Here is a 15,002-nt window from a genome sequence, read left to right as displayed (position 1 = left end):
TAAGAGTGTGTGGAAATGGCTTTTGAGTTGAATCCATTTAAAGATCTGGTTTCTCCTGAGTAGACGGGCCAGGTGCCTCACTACACTCCCAGTATTGGCCGCTCATTCCCCATCTCTGCTTCATGGCACAACAGACAAGAGAAGGATCTATAAGCAAGTTAACACTTATTTAGACCCTCAGATGTTAATATTTACCTTTTTAAAGGTTTGTTATGCAGTGCTTTCTGCTATATTTATGTGGGTTCATTTTATTCTATCTAGTCAACACTTGGTAAGAGAATGGTTTTGCATTTGTAGCTCAGCTGGTTCTTCAGTTCTTCCTGTTCCTGGTTTCAGATAGTGCAGTACAAGAAGGGAAAAGAGAAAGAGTGGCCTCTTGTTGCGTTCACTTCCAAGAGCAAAACAAAGATGGATTAGCTGCTCATGTTGTTGACACCATCCTTCTTGTTCTAATTATACTTCTCCTTGGCTTGTCCTACTACTGTATGGCTGATTCCGCACACGTTGGATAATGCACTTTCAATGCACATTATCAATCGTTTGAGGTGGATTTTTTGTTCCGCACACAAAAAAATCCGTTCCAAATGATCTATAAAGAGGATTGGAAGTGCATTATCCAACGTGTGCGGAATCACTCTATGTCTACTGCATGAACATGTATTCTACTGCATGAACATCTTGTTCTTTCAAATATTCCATTTCTTTCTGTGCATACGTGTCTTGAGGCGAAACTTGCCAAAGGTCTTTAGAATTGTGCTATGGAACAAGTGGATGCTATCATAAACCCAGCCATCTATAGATGGCTACTCTCAAGCTATGATCTGAGAGGGAACCTCTGATGTCTTCTCCTAAGATGTTGCTGTTTTTGAAGCCTGAATGATTTAGTCAATGTTTGTTATGGATACCCCAGGAAAGGAGAGGAGGCCAATGGAGAAAGCAGATTGGATTTCCAGTTTAATCCGTCTCTTGGCAGGTGGTTCACACAGGCAGAAGAGTAAAGTGAGGATGATATGGTAGAATGAACTGTATGGTTCAAATTTCAGGTGGAAAATCATGGAATAACAAAAAAAACCCTCTTTGCAAACAGAAAACCAATACAGAAAGCAAAGGGAAGGTATAACCTTCTCTTGCCAGTTGAAATTTTCTTGCTGGGCTAGTTTCCTATTTGCACGGGTGGGGGAAGCTGCAGTGAGTTCCAGGGGAGGAGGAATCCCCTCCCCCCTCCCCTGCTGGCCCTGTGTTCTGTGTTGGGGGCTGCCATCCAATGACTTGGGAACAAAAACATGTCGAGAGCACTTTAAATCCCAAACTACTACTGAAGACCTTGCTGGGACCTTTTGGATTGGAACACTGGGCTTTCCCCCAGTGATGTCTGCACATGTAGACATTTCTATTCCATTTTTTAGAAACCTATCTGGGTTTTTCTAGAAGTTTTAGGATACTTGGGTATCCTAAACTTTGCAGAAAACTTGGCCTTGGGTGCCTCCCTTGCAAAATTTTTGATGGGCTTCCCATCACAATTAGATACACGATCTGAGTTTTTTGAGCAAGGGGGCATTCAGAACCCTTAAAGTCTCACGCATGCAACAGAGTGATGTGTTAGAGTGATAAGCCCAGAAGGTAAAGAATGGACTACACCCGTTGAATGGGATACAACGAATTTCTATGATGCTGAGAATTATTTATGTGAGTTCTTCTCTGTTAGTGGAAAGTGTTGTCAAGTTGTAGATGAGTTATGCTGCTCCTGTAGAGTTTTCTAGGCAAGAGACATTCAGAGTGGTTTGCCATTGCCTGGCTCTGTGTGGAGGGCCTGGACTTTCTTGGTGGTCTCCCATCCAGGTACCGACCAGGGACAATCCTGCTTAGCTTCTGAGATCTGACAAGATTGGGCTATTCTGGGCCATCGAGGTCAGGGCATTCAGCTCTTACTCTGCATCATATGAAAAACTACGGAAACTGCTTTTTCTCAAGTCTGTGTTACCCTTCCTGGAAACAGGAACAATGATAGTGCCACAAAGGGCTACGGCCTGAACTCTTCCTGTTTCCTGTTTATCAGAGAAAGAAATAAGTAAATGCTCACATTTTGTTTCTTTATATATTCTTTTATCACTTGTTTTTCCGTTTTTCTCTACTAGCTTTGCAGATTGTGGTTTTAAACCACAAACTTCACTTTTCTGTTCACTTTTCTGTATGGAATGTATATATTTGCATTATAATATACATCAGTTAGACTTTTAGTGCTGATTTATTGATGTACAAGTGGAACTGAAAAATGTATACATTTTATGGGGAATATTTAGTGTTAGATAATGGAAAATGGTTTGAATAGAAAGACATATGGGTTTGATCCACCTGAAGGAGAAGTGTAGCTGAAGCGGGTCGAAACTGCATGGATGAGAAATTGAAAATCACCCCTTAAATCAGCATAAAATTGGAGGAGTACACTTTGCAGCTATTTCTATACCCCAAAGATAAAGTTAGAAGAGGACTTTGGCTGATGCTGGGTATTGAATCTGAGATCTTCTATGTATGCAAGTCATGTATTCAGTCACTGAACTTTCTCCTAAATGGAGAGGAATGGAACACAGTTGAAACACATTTTTAATCTTAAAGTGTAAACAAGAATTGGGATCCTAGAGCATGGAGTGGGCCATGCTAACTGCTGCCTAGGGCTACTAATCAGCTTTTAATTAGGATGAGATTAATCATGTCTAGTTTGCCTCTTGGATTTCAGAAGCTCCAGTGGGATTTTTGGGGAAGGAAAGAAGAACAAAAGAAACACACAGAAGGTCTTGATTCATTGGTTTACAGCAAGATGGCTGTTGCCATTGTATCTAATTTAAGAACCAAGCCCTTAAATACCCCACTCTTTCACACGACATACTAGGCAAACAAGTCCCATCCAAGTCCCCATCATGAAGGACCTTCCAGATCCTTTCAGTCCAATAAGATCTTCGTTGGACACCTCCACCCTTCATACCGCCTTTAACATCCACCGTTGTAAAGTCCGGTTTTAGGTCTTGCATTTGCAGTGGTTTGGAAGGAAACAAAAAGGTACAGTATTCCTTATGTAGTCCAGAAGAGCATTTAGGTTTTCGTCCTCCAACATTTGCACAAAGACTCGGATAAAGATTCTTCTGCAGAGATTCTGGAGACATTCAAGAGTGGCGAGGGCCATCTCGAGATCTTCAAGGATGTAAGACATTTGGGGCATGTTCTCTTGGATCCTGGTTGACAATTCCTCAATAGTAAAAAGTATGATGAGATAAATGGTCCTCAGAGGTAGAGTTATGGTGTAATACAGAGCCACCAGCCAAGACTTCCATTCCTGAAATGCAAGCATATGTTAGGAAGTAGAAGAGATCATAACGTTGCAGTTGTGACGTATTCTGGGACAGAGATACCAGCTTTTGACCTGGCCTGTGTGACTTTAGCAGTAGCTTAACATTGATCAGGTTTTTAGTCATCATTAAATATAACTGATTAAGTGCAACCCTAAGAATGCTTTCCTGGGAGTAAGCCCCACTGAATAGACCTGAGTAGGTTTCTCAGTAGACTTGCTTGGGGTTGCTCACTGGATGGTGCTTCAACTATATAGACACTGAATGGACATAAGGGTGCCAGGTGGTTGCGCTCACCCCCACCATTTTTCATTTCCCACTGCCTCCCCATAGCTCCCTTCCCCCACAGAAGCTCCACTGGGCACAGTGAAGGCAAGATAGTTGTGGTGACACTGGAACAAGGCAAATCACAATGTAAGGATTGCTTGCAAGCATGCTGCTATATGTGCCCCCTGCTATTTGCTCTGTTCCAGGCTTTGCCCACATTCTGAACTTTTTAAAAAATTGGTAACTCTAGCCATGATGACCAGAATAATTTATACAAAACTAGCAAATCTCACTTGAGTATAACAGATACAATTTAAGGATATTAAACCACTAAGGGTTTCTTTACGAAATTAGGCCTTCCTGCCATGCACACCAGTCAATTGATGCTTCTTTGCCCTATCCATTTCAGACCCTTTGGTTTCTATTCTTGTCTACATCAGCATCAAAACTAAAGGCAGGGTTGATGTGACAGCCCTCCTCTCTTTGGGCAGCTTTCCCCTTGGACAAATGAGTCAACCTGTTGGCCTCTGTGGATACCACAAACAAAGGCCAAACAGAGGTTCGAGAAAAGATGCATAAGGAAGGCTGAAGCTCCTATATGTGTAATGTAGCCCTGTTCCTAAACTGGCACTGTATGTATGGGAATGTGTGATTGTGTTACATCTGACATAGTGTGGGGACCCCACACCTTGTTGGAATAGAAGCGGCTCAGCATGGGACTCTGGGGAGCTCCCATTTTTCCCTTTCCATTAGAAGCAGATTGTGTATTTGTGCCATGCCTGTCTTTGTTTGGAAGTTTCTGACACCTCCTCTTTCTGTGCCCTTTGTTCTCTCTCTCTTCCTGGCCTTTCAAGAAGAAAGGTGGTTCTGCAGAGCAATCCTGTGCAAGCTCGCAAGAGGCACAGCCATCCTTGCACTCAGGTGCAGCTGGATTGGCTGGCTATTTGTAATAGGGAATAGTGATAATAATAGGGAATAGATAAGGCTTCTGTTTTTAATTATGCTACTACAAAAATGTAAGTGAATGTGGATTAGCTTCAATAAAAGCAAGCTTTTTCTGTTGCAATATTGTGGCTTGGAAAATATTTACCACACATGATTCCACGCTTTCTTGATGGTGCAACTCTGCGTTAACTAATATCCTCAATATGCCCTACCTGTGTACTCTGTAATATGTGCAGAGGTGATGCCTTGGATGAAGCCTGAGTCCTTCTACAAGCACAACACCTGCTCTTCTACTGCTGCATCTCCCCCTCCCACCAGCTTAATATCTATTCTGTAGGAGGCATTCTTCCATCCCAAGGCAAACAGAAAGAGACAAAGAAGGCCAATGGTATCCTTACCAGGTATTGGTTTTCAAGGACTCTTTGCAGACTTTGGCTTGCATGCCTCACATGCCACTGAGACTGCTGGGAAACATAGGTGTGGAGTTTTTTCAGCAAGGAAATCAAGCACGCCAAATAGCCTTGGCAAGCTATTTGGGTCTGCTCTTGCTGTATAGGATCCATCTCTTCACCTTTACGACATGGTTGAAGTTCACCTTAAACAAGAAATGCAACATAAGGTAATTGAAAGGGTATTTCCAGGATCTCTGACTCTTATGGGCAAGGTGTAGGGATGCCAACCTCTTGGTGGAGCCTTCTCCTAGAATTACATGGGATCTCCAGACCACAGAGATCAATTCCCTAGGAGGCAATGGTAGCTTCAGGGGGCATCTCAACAGCGTGTGTGTGAGCATGTCTTCTACAGAGTTCTTACCCATATCATCATCTGTGACAAGGAGATAGTGATCCACAAATGCATGAGACCTTCCTAGCATTGCGTCCATGCTGTTCTTGGCCATCTGGCCCATTTTTGTTCCCATCACCACACTCATGCTACTGGTAACCAAGGACGAGGTAGTTTTCACACTACCCTGTACAGCATCCTTGGTCACGTTGACCATCCCTGATAATCTGCAGGTCACCGCATTCTTGGCACCTGTGACTTTAGAAGACACCAACTCCTTTGCATCAAAGACAACCTGTAGAAGTCAGAGGAAAAGTTGCTGTGGATAAGAAACCAGGAGCTGGTAGTGAACGGTTTGCAAGTGAGGTGGACAAATACTAGTTTTAAATTTCAGGGCATTAAAACAGTGATCTACACAGCAATCCTAAACAGAGTTACAACCAGGGCTTTTTTTCAGCTGGAACGCAGTGGAACGGAGTTCCGGCACCTCTTGAAAATGGTCATATGGCTGGTGGCCCCACCCCCTAATCTCCAGGCAGAGGGGAGTTTAGATTGCCCTCCATGCTGCTGGAGCAGTGCAGAGGGCAATCTAAACTCCCCTCTGTCTGGAGATCAAGGGGGTGGGGCCACCGGCCATGTGACCATTTTCGCCTAGGGCGATTTAAACTTTAAAAAACTCCCCCTTTTTTTCCTGATGACCCAAAGTGACATCATTGTGCGGTCCTGTGTTGGCAACCCACTGAGTTCCACCACATCTCTTCCCAGAAAAAAGTCCTGGTTACAACCTTCTAAATCAATTGATTTTAAGACTGCACTGTTAGTAAACTTAATAGAGGTTATTGTATGTGATACACGCATACCTTCTGTGAAGGGGCAGAGGAATCCAAATAGCTTCCCTCAAGGGAGATCTGTCCTGGGGGAACTACAGTTTTTAGCATTGGAAGCACAATAGTTGCCTTCCTGAAAGTGAAGCTAAGGAGGGGCTTCCAACAGCAGTGATCCACAATCCTGTCCCTTTCTATATAGTTGTGTACCAAACCACATGTGGCCTTATTAAGACCTTGATCCATCCACTAGAAAAATCCACTGATCTGATTCTATTCAGATACCATGCAGAACATTTGGTCTTACTATAGATGTAGCTGCTTGAGGAGGTCAATAATTTATCCTGGCAAAAAATGTGATTCTTATTGTGCCCCCCCACCCAAGGTAGAATGGCTTTTGTGATAGTTTGGGCAGCCTCGAGTTCCACAGTGGCCATTTCCACACGGCTTACCTTTTGCAGGGATGCAGTGTGATCTTGTGCGAAACCATGCGATAACAGCATGGAAATCGCGTGAAATCGCATGATAACTGCGTCTTCCTGGCGCGATTTCACGCGAGAACACGCTGCATCACAGCAAAAGGTAAGCCATGTGGAAACGGCCGGTTATTGAAATGGTTCATGACGCCCCAGGTGTTGAACAATACAACTCTTCTCCCAAATGACCCTTTGATTTTGTGACCATTTAAAGAACTCTAACTATGCAGTCCTAAGCAGAGTTACACCCTTTCAAGCTCACTGACTTTGATGGACTTAGAAAAGTGTAATACTGCTTAGGATTGCACTGCCACTTGGAAGAAGGCAGGGCTGTGTTTTTGCTGGAGTGAACCTGGAATAACTCCACCCCAAAACCAAGTAGGAAAATAGGCTGTTGCCATCCAAAATGACTAATAATGCTTCATAGTTGCACAAGGATGTGTCCATCAGCCCCTTGTAACTGTATTTGCGGTTTATAACAGCACTGCCTCCTGGTGTTGCTCCATTATTAAGGAATCTGCCTCAAAATTGATCAAGGTGAGCTTGCCTAAGTAAACAGTTCAGCGGGTGGTTTGATTAAGATTTCTCTGTCCCGGAAATTCACTTTCCTAGAATTAAGGAAAAAGGAGAAAGCAGGGATGTGTAGGCTTGCATTACCATTAAAGAAAATCGACCCAGGGGCTTTAGGGTTGCCAGTTCTCTGGGAAATCACTGCAGATTTGGGGGATGGAGCCTGGGGGGGGGCAGGGTTTTTTTGGGGGGGGGGGGACACAGACCTCAGCAGATTATAATGCTATAGAGTCTACTTTCCGAAACAGCCATTTTCTCCAGGGGAACTGATTGCTGCCATCTGGATATCAGTTGTAATGCCAGGTTGATCTCCAGGTCCCACCTGGAGGCTGGCAACCCTACTAGGGAAACAAAACTTCTAGAGGGCACCAGGGGCATCAGAGACGACGGCAGTAGGGCTGTCCGCAAGAGAGTTTGCAATGAGCGTGGCCTGAAGTCTTAGGCACTCCAGTGCTACCATGACAGCAGGCTGAAGGGCTCGTTGCAGCTTAGCAGAGATCAGGTGAAGGTTATAGAGTGGCCTCACGTAACTCCCAACTCTGGCCTGTTGCTTCAACAGGATCAGCTGATCATAGATTTCTGGAAACTTTGATTGACTCGCTAGTGAGCCTCTGACTTTCTACGTACAAAATATCTGGGGATGTTTTAACAGCCTATACTACTGTACAACAGACAAAATCTTGGCTAGGGCTGGCATACAAGGCATTTGGCCTTCCTCAGAAAATTGACCACTCCCCGTTACAGTTGGTGTAGTGGTTAAGAGCGCGGGACTCTAATCTGGAGAACCGGGTTTGATTCCCCACTCCTCCACTTGAAGCCAGCTGGGTGATTTTGGGTCAGTCACAGCTCTCTCAGAGCTCTCTCAGCCTTATAGGGTGATTGCTGTGAGGATAATAACAACATACTTTGTAAACCGCCCTGAGTGGGCATTAAGTTGTCCTGAAGGGCAGTATATAAATCAAATGTTGTTGTTGTTGTTAGATTCAGTAACTACCTGATCAGCCGTTTGTTGTAGGATAGGCAGTTTTTCCTCCATTGCATTTAGACTCTTACAGGCATATTTGTTTGCTGCTGCAACTAAAGAGAGAGAACATTTTGCCAGGAGTCACTTGCAGTCTCATTAAGATTATGGAATTGTCTCTTGTGATAATAAGTAGTACCACCAAAACTAAGAAGCCTCACAGAGAAGCCTTGCGGGGCTTCCATAATGCCTGCAGGACAAGGCACAGGGATATTTGAAATGCTAATTGGTTTTACCAGGTTGGAGTCACAATTGAATAGGCCCCGCCCTGTGTCAAAACCATTCATGATGTCTGAAATGGAAAGGGCTGTGAGCAAAGCACTGACTAAATTGTGGGAAAGAACCTCTCTGGCCAGACTTCAAAGGTAAGCCTTCAACAGAGAAATTACCAAAGTCAGTGGGAACAAAGGATGATTTCCAATTTCCCATCCCTCCTGTTTCAGCCTGAAAACCCCCATTTTAGAGAGCAATCCTATGTAGGTTTACTCAGAATCCTGCTCCGATCTATTCAGTGGGGCTTACTCCCAGGAAACTTAGGGGTGCTCTGTTGGTTTTGCATCTCCCTTGTATGACTTGAACCCTGATTCTTTATTTCGATGCCATCTTGTTTCTTCACACCAAATTTTCCCTGCAAAATGTTCACAAGTTTCAGCTTTATCTGTGCAACAACAATAGTCTACATATGTATTGTCGAAGGCATTAACAAAATCCATTGGCAAAAATATCAACAACTATAAAAAGACATATGAAGTATTCAATTTCAACAGGAAAGAAGAGACCTTAAGAATGAATAGAGCATGGTTTCCAGTCCTGAAAAACACCAGGCTAACAAAATACTCTATACTCGACAATAGCCCTGCAGAGAAGATTAGCATATCAAGCACCAATCCATATGCAAAAGAACCTCCTCAGGATACAGTGAAGCTTCCCTCCATTAGCATTCCACACCCTGGGAAACTCTTACAGGATGACTCAGCCCAACCCGACCTTCCTGAGTAGATATAAATTACCTGCCAACTTCTTTTCCACACTGTGACACTGAGAGATCTCTGTCTTTTGGTGCTACACCTCTGAAGATGCCAGCCACAGCTGCTGGCGAAACGTCAGGAACTACAACGCCAAGACCACGGCTATACAGCTCGGAAAATCCACAACAACCAATAGTCTACATACACTATACGTAAATGGTGTACACTGTTGATATAAATACCATATAAACTGCTTGTGAAAGCTGTGCAATGTGCATACATAATATCGAGGGAACACGCAGTGAAAAGCAGAGAAGCAAATCTGTTATGTATTGGTCAAGCTTCTAGCTCAAACAAGGGTACTGAAGCCTGCGCTGTCATTGGTTGTGTTTTGCAGGTAGCAGCCAATCAGGGCAGCACGATAAAGACCAATCACTGAGCTGTAAATAAGTTATAATGTATATCGTTGATGCAACTGAAGGGTTCCTGTTCTGCGTATTCTCATTGGATGTTAAGATAGTTGGGGCGTGGTTTGGGAATGAAAGTTGTGTATATATGTGCAGCTTGCCGCCTAGGTTTTCAGTGATGTTCTGATGGAATAAAGAGGTTGTTGAATCACTCAGTGTCTGAACCCACTATTTAACAAAATCCATTGGCAAAAATATCAACAAATATAAAAAGACATATGAAGTATTCAACCATCCCTAGTTAATTCCCTGGAAAGTACTGGATTCTGGTTGGCTCCACAAATTTGCGGGACAGCCTAACCTACCAGATCTGCCACCCCAACAAAAGTAAACAGGGCTGGGATTTGGGCATTCAGAAAGTAATCGCCTGTACCCTCGAGAACCAGGCACTGGTTTTCCAGCCAAAGCAGAGTGCAACGTGCAGCGTGGTATTATTTGGGATAGAATAATAAGCTTTAGCCACTTTCTTTGTTATTTTAATTAAAAATGCCCCCCCTAATTAAATGGCAAACATTTTAAATTAATTACTAATATTCTGGTTTTAATATAAGTTTTTATAAAAACTGTGGATGGTTGATGCAGACACCATTTTAGAAGTGATATTCCTCCTGTCCTGTGTGAGGAGGGAATGCCTCTTCTAAGAGCAGAACCACAAGTGACAAAAGGCACAGGTTGGACACTTGTCAGCTTCCCTCAAGTTTTGATGGGAAATGTAGGCAGCTTGGCGGAATGTTGGACAAGTGACAGTTGAAAAGTCCATTGGACAGCAGTCAGAGAGCGAAGCTGCGAGACCAGGATGCCTACATTTCCCATCAAAACTTGAGGGAAGCTGACAAGTGTCCAATCTGTGCCTTTTGTCACTTGTGGTTCTGCTCTAAGATGGAGTCTGCTCTGACATATACATGCATCATCTAAAAACAATTTTTTTTCTTTAAAACAGTTTCTGAGGTGGCATCCCAGTGGATTCAACAGCATGAGTGGAAGGAAACATTGCCAGGTTGGAAGTGATGCAGCACTATGGGTCGTAGATCGGAGACTGCTCCCCTTGTTCTCATCATCTGTAAAAGGAACATGGTACAGCCAGGTGGAGGGGGAAAACCTAGTTCCTCCACTGAGCATAGCAGCTTGATTTTTGCTGGGTGACCTTGGGTCTCTCAGAATAACCTACCTCGCAGGGTTGTTGTGAGTATAAACTGGGGGAAGAACCATATACACCACCCAGATCTTCTTAGAGGAAGGGTAGGATAAAGTGTGATAGCTAACTAGAAAGGATCTGTTTTTTCTGTGAATTACTTGTCACAGTCATTTTCAACGTGACTTCCTGTTAGACTTGCAGGGAACTCCTTTTTTTTTAAGGTCCCGAATTCAATCACAAAGTTGAAAAATTACAGTCCCCATCAAACCCCACAATCTAGAAAGTTCTGAGCCTGCCCCAAATGGCTGGGAAACTGTCTAGACAGTGAGGAATGCCACCAAGTGTGTAGAGGTGAAATAGTTTTTAAAAGTACAAACAAATCCATAATCTGAGAGAATGGGATGCTTGTAGACAGTGAAAATTGGCATTCTAAGTGAGATAAATTCAATAGTTGAATATGTTAATTGTAAGAATTGCAGCATGAATACTTTTAAAAAACATTTAACTTTTTTATTTTTAAAATAAAATAAAGTAAATATTTTATTTATTTTATTATTTTATTTATTTATTTATTTTAAAATAAATAAAAATAATAAATTATTTTTAAAATAATTGTCTTTAACCTTAGAAATTTGGAAGAGTGGGAAAATCATTCTGTAAAGATAGTTTCTGGTGGGTAGTCATATTAGTTTGTAGTAGACTAGCAAGATTCGGGTCCAGTAGCACCTTAAAGACTAGCAAGATTTCCCGGGTACGAGCTTTCAAGTCAAAGAAAACTCAGACCGGGGAAATCCTGCGCTTCTTTCTGTGAGGCTCCAGGAAAAGATAAACTACACCCTCTAGAGGAATTACAGAGAAGAGCTCTAGAGGAACCCTTTGTATCTGTATTTATTAATTTTTTTTACTTTGTTTATAGCTTGCCTTTCTTCTCGTTGAAACACAAGGATTACAGAATATATGCGAGTGCCACATTTTATGGGAAATTTTAAAAAATTCTTCTTCAGAAAACTCACAGCTTTAAAAGGTCTTATTATAAATGGATTCAGTACCAGAGGCATTTTGTAATATTGATAAGTAGGGAAATCCTTCCCTCTTATGCTATGTTCAGGGAATGAGAGCTGTCTCTCTGACTATCATTCACATGTTTATCTTGCCACTCCTTCAAAAACCTCAGGGCAATGTATATAGTTCTCCTTTTTCAACTTATTCTCACAACAACCTGTCAAAATGGCAGGGCTTCCAATTTTGGAAGCCTCTGCGATGGGGAGAGACCTGGCAAAGCTTGTAGGTTGGCTGGATAAGAGGTGTTCATCTTTATCTGTTCCACATAGTTTCAGCATGCACTTAGTATACTCTGAGGCCAGCACTCTTTCTTCGTTTTACTCACTCTGAGGTTCAAACGTCATCAAAATTGGCTGCACACGACTGACTGCAGCTCCAGTGAGCGACTTCACACTTTTCTCTGCCCCGTTACAAACCGTCTGAAGGTAGGAGCTTTTTCTTTTGATGGAGGTATAGTTTGCAGAAACCAAATCACAAACAGAGGTCACCAAAGGAAGGCTACCGACTCTTTTTAAGATATTCTGATCAAGAAAGCCAGAAAAGAACTTCATCAGCCATATATTTTGGGTAATTCACAACATTGACACTGGAATGGAAATACTCAGGGCTTTTTTTCAGCTGGAACATGGTGGAACAGAGTTCCAGAACCTCTTGAAAATGGTCACATGGCTGGTGGCCCTGCCCCCTGATCTCCAGACAGAGGGGAGTTTAGATTGCCCTCCGCACCGCTCCAGTGGCGCGGAGAGCAATCTAAACTCCCCTCTGTCTGGAGATCAGGGGGCAGGGCCACCAGCCATATGACCATTTTCTCCGAGTGCAACCCACTGAGTCCACCACCTCTTTTCCCAGAAAAAAAGCCCTGGAAATACTTGTTCTGCCTAGCTTTCCTAGCCCACTTATATGCAATGGGGGAAATGCTACCTTTAAAGACCTTAATGTCCCAATACCTGAAGGACCATCTTCCTTTGTATGAATAAATGCATACACCAACTAAGATCTGAGCAGCACATCCTACATCCTGTGCCAAGTAAGGACACCGGGATCCAGAAGCAGGACATGCTACGGCTCATAACCTGTGGAATCATCTTCCAGAAAATGTTCAGAACTTGACACCACTTTTGGATTTCCAGAAAGGATGCAACATGTCTCTTATTCAGGGGAACATTTAAAGAACTCAGTTTCTGTCTAGGCTATATTCTGGGAATATTTCCAAATTAGTTCCTTCGGATATCTTTTATCTTTCTTACTGAACTGCTTTCAGATTGCTGAAAAGGAGCATAGAAATAGCCTAAAATTAAAACAATCCATATAGGTTTATGGTTTCAGATGTACACCATGGAAGTGATTCAGACATAACGCAAAACCAGAGTTTAGTTGTAACTATGATTCATTTGTGACCTTTTGATTCATTTGTGAGTGATCAGTTCAATCTTGGTTTGCTTTGATAGACCCTGGCTTCATCACCTTTGCCCTGATGTCTCTGTACCCAGGGAGTGCAAGAGGTGTAACTAGGGAACAATCGAGGCTTCCCACATTCATATATCATCTTCAACTATCGTTCACTAACTGTGGCTAAGTCAACATCAAACAGTGGTTTCAGATCCTGTTTTGATGGACCTTAACTCAGCATACTTACAGTGAAATCCTAAACAGAGTTACTCCAGGCTAAGCCCATTGAAATCAATGGGCTTAGACTGGCCTAACTCTGCTTAGGATTTCACTGTTAATGGAGCGTCCTGCATTTGGACAGACACTAACTGTGGTTGGTTCTTGGCCTGCTTGGCCTCTGACTAAATTTTTACTAACTGCCTCACAACATTTCCCTTTCCCGAAAGACGTTCGTAAGGATTTTTATGCCTGTAATAATAATACAAATTCACCCAGTACATTTCATGGGATAGCTCTTCTTGAACTTTGCAACTAGTTATGTGATGCTGATGAAGACAGAGAGCCTAGCTTGGGCAGAATCGAAAAGAGTCCAGTAGCATCTTTAAGACTAACCAACTTTACTGTAGCATAAGCTTTCGAGAATCACATATGCAAAAGAACCTCCTCAGGATACAGTGAAGCCTCCCGCCATTAGCATTCCACACCCTGGGAAACTCTTACAGGATGACTCAGCTCAACCCCACCCCTCCTGAGTAGATACAAATGACCTACATCTTTTCCACACTGTGACACTAAGAGATCTCTGTCTTTTGGTGCTACACCTCTGAAGATGCCAGCCACAGCTGCTGGCAAAACGTCAGGAACTACAATGCCAAGACCACGGCAATACAGCCCGGAAAACCCACAACAACAATCACAGTTCTCTTTGTCAGATGCGTGGATCTGACTCTTTTCGATTTTGCTACTACAGACTAACACGGCTAACTCCTCTGGATCTACAGCTTGGGCAGGGGTGTCAGGTTGCTTTTGGCCATTAAAGGCCTGCCAGCAAAAACAGCAAAGCCAATAATCTCCCAGGGAGAAACATAACATACAAAGAATCTTCCATACCTCATCTTGAAGGCTTTCTTCAGAGGTCTCCGAGGATGTGGTGTTTGGTTCTGGCGTGTCAGTCATGGTGGCTTTGCTGGTCACTGGAAGGGAAGAAAGAGCATGATTATGTCAGAGAAAGATGATGGCCAGGCTTAATGACCACAAATGGGCCCTGTGGTTCCTAGTTCAGCCCTACCCTACAGGGATTCTCTCCTTCCATGGCAAAAGAGTCTTCAAAATCCTTGCTTGGTTGCATCCGGGTTCTTCTTTTTTAATTCTTTATTTTTTAAAGATTTTTACACTGTGATTTTCAACCATGAAAAACAAAGAACCAAAAGCCAATTTGTTAATCAGGGGGAAAAGAACAATAGAAAGAAAGGGCCAAAAAGTGTGTGTGTTTTTGAATATCTGTGCTGGAAAAAATCTTGGTCTAAGAACAAGCCATTTGACATTCTTCACTGCTCATAAACATCACATAAAGGAACATTTAATTGGCTTATTGGAGAGGCCTTCTTCTGAAAAATGTGTGCAAAGGTGACCATTGTACAAAACAAGTCTCAGAAGAGAGGCCTACATTATTGTGTAATTGGGCAAACACAATGTCTCTAGCACTACTGCGGTATATATGTTCTTCCTTTCTTCCCTCTGAATGATGAAAGTTG

General features: G+C 42.8%; 1 protein-coding gene across 1 annotated transcript; it reads right to left on the bottom strand.

The window, feature by feature from the left end:
* Positions 1-3,013: 3,013 nt before the first annotated feature.
* Positions 3,014-14,596, bottom strand: LOC129335808 (perilipin-3-like). The gene is made up of 7 exons (XM_054988607.1): positions 14,542-14,596; positions 14,359-14,441; positions 12,185-12,380; positions 8,201-8,283; positions 5,367-5,631; positions 4,952-5,148; positions 3,014-3,328 (listed from the first exon to the last, which is right to left on the bottom strand). Exons 1-7 carry the CDS (start codon positions 14,594-14,596, stop codon positions 3,014-3,016), a joined length of 1,194 nt encoding a protein of 397 aa, XP_054844582.1.
* Between the last annotated feature and the right edge of the window lie 406 nt (positions 14,597-15,002).

This window comes from Eublepharis macularius, chromosome 9, assembly GCF_028583425.1.
Source record: "Eublepharis macularius isolate TG4126 chromosome 9, MPM_Emac_v1.0, whole genome shotgun sequence".
In the NCBI taxonomy this organism is placed as follows: Eukaryota; Metazoa; Chordata; class Lepidosauria; order Squamata; family Eublepharidae; genus Eublepharis; species Eublepharis macularius.
This window is presented reverse-complemented; position numbering and strand designations above follow the sequence as displayed.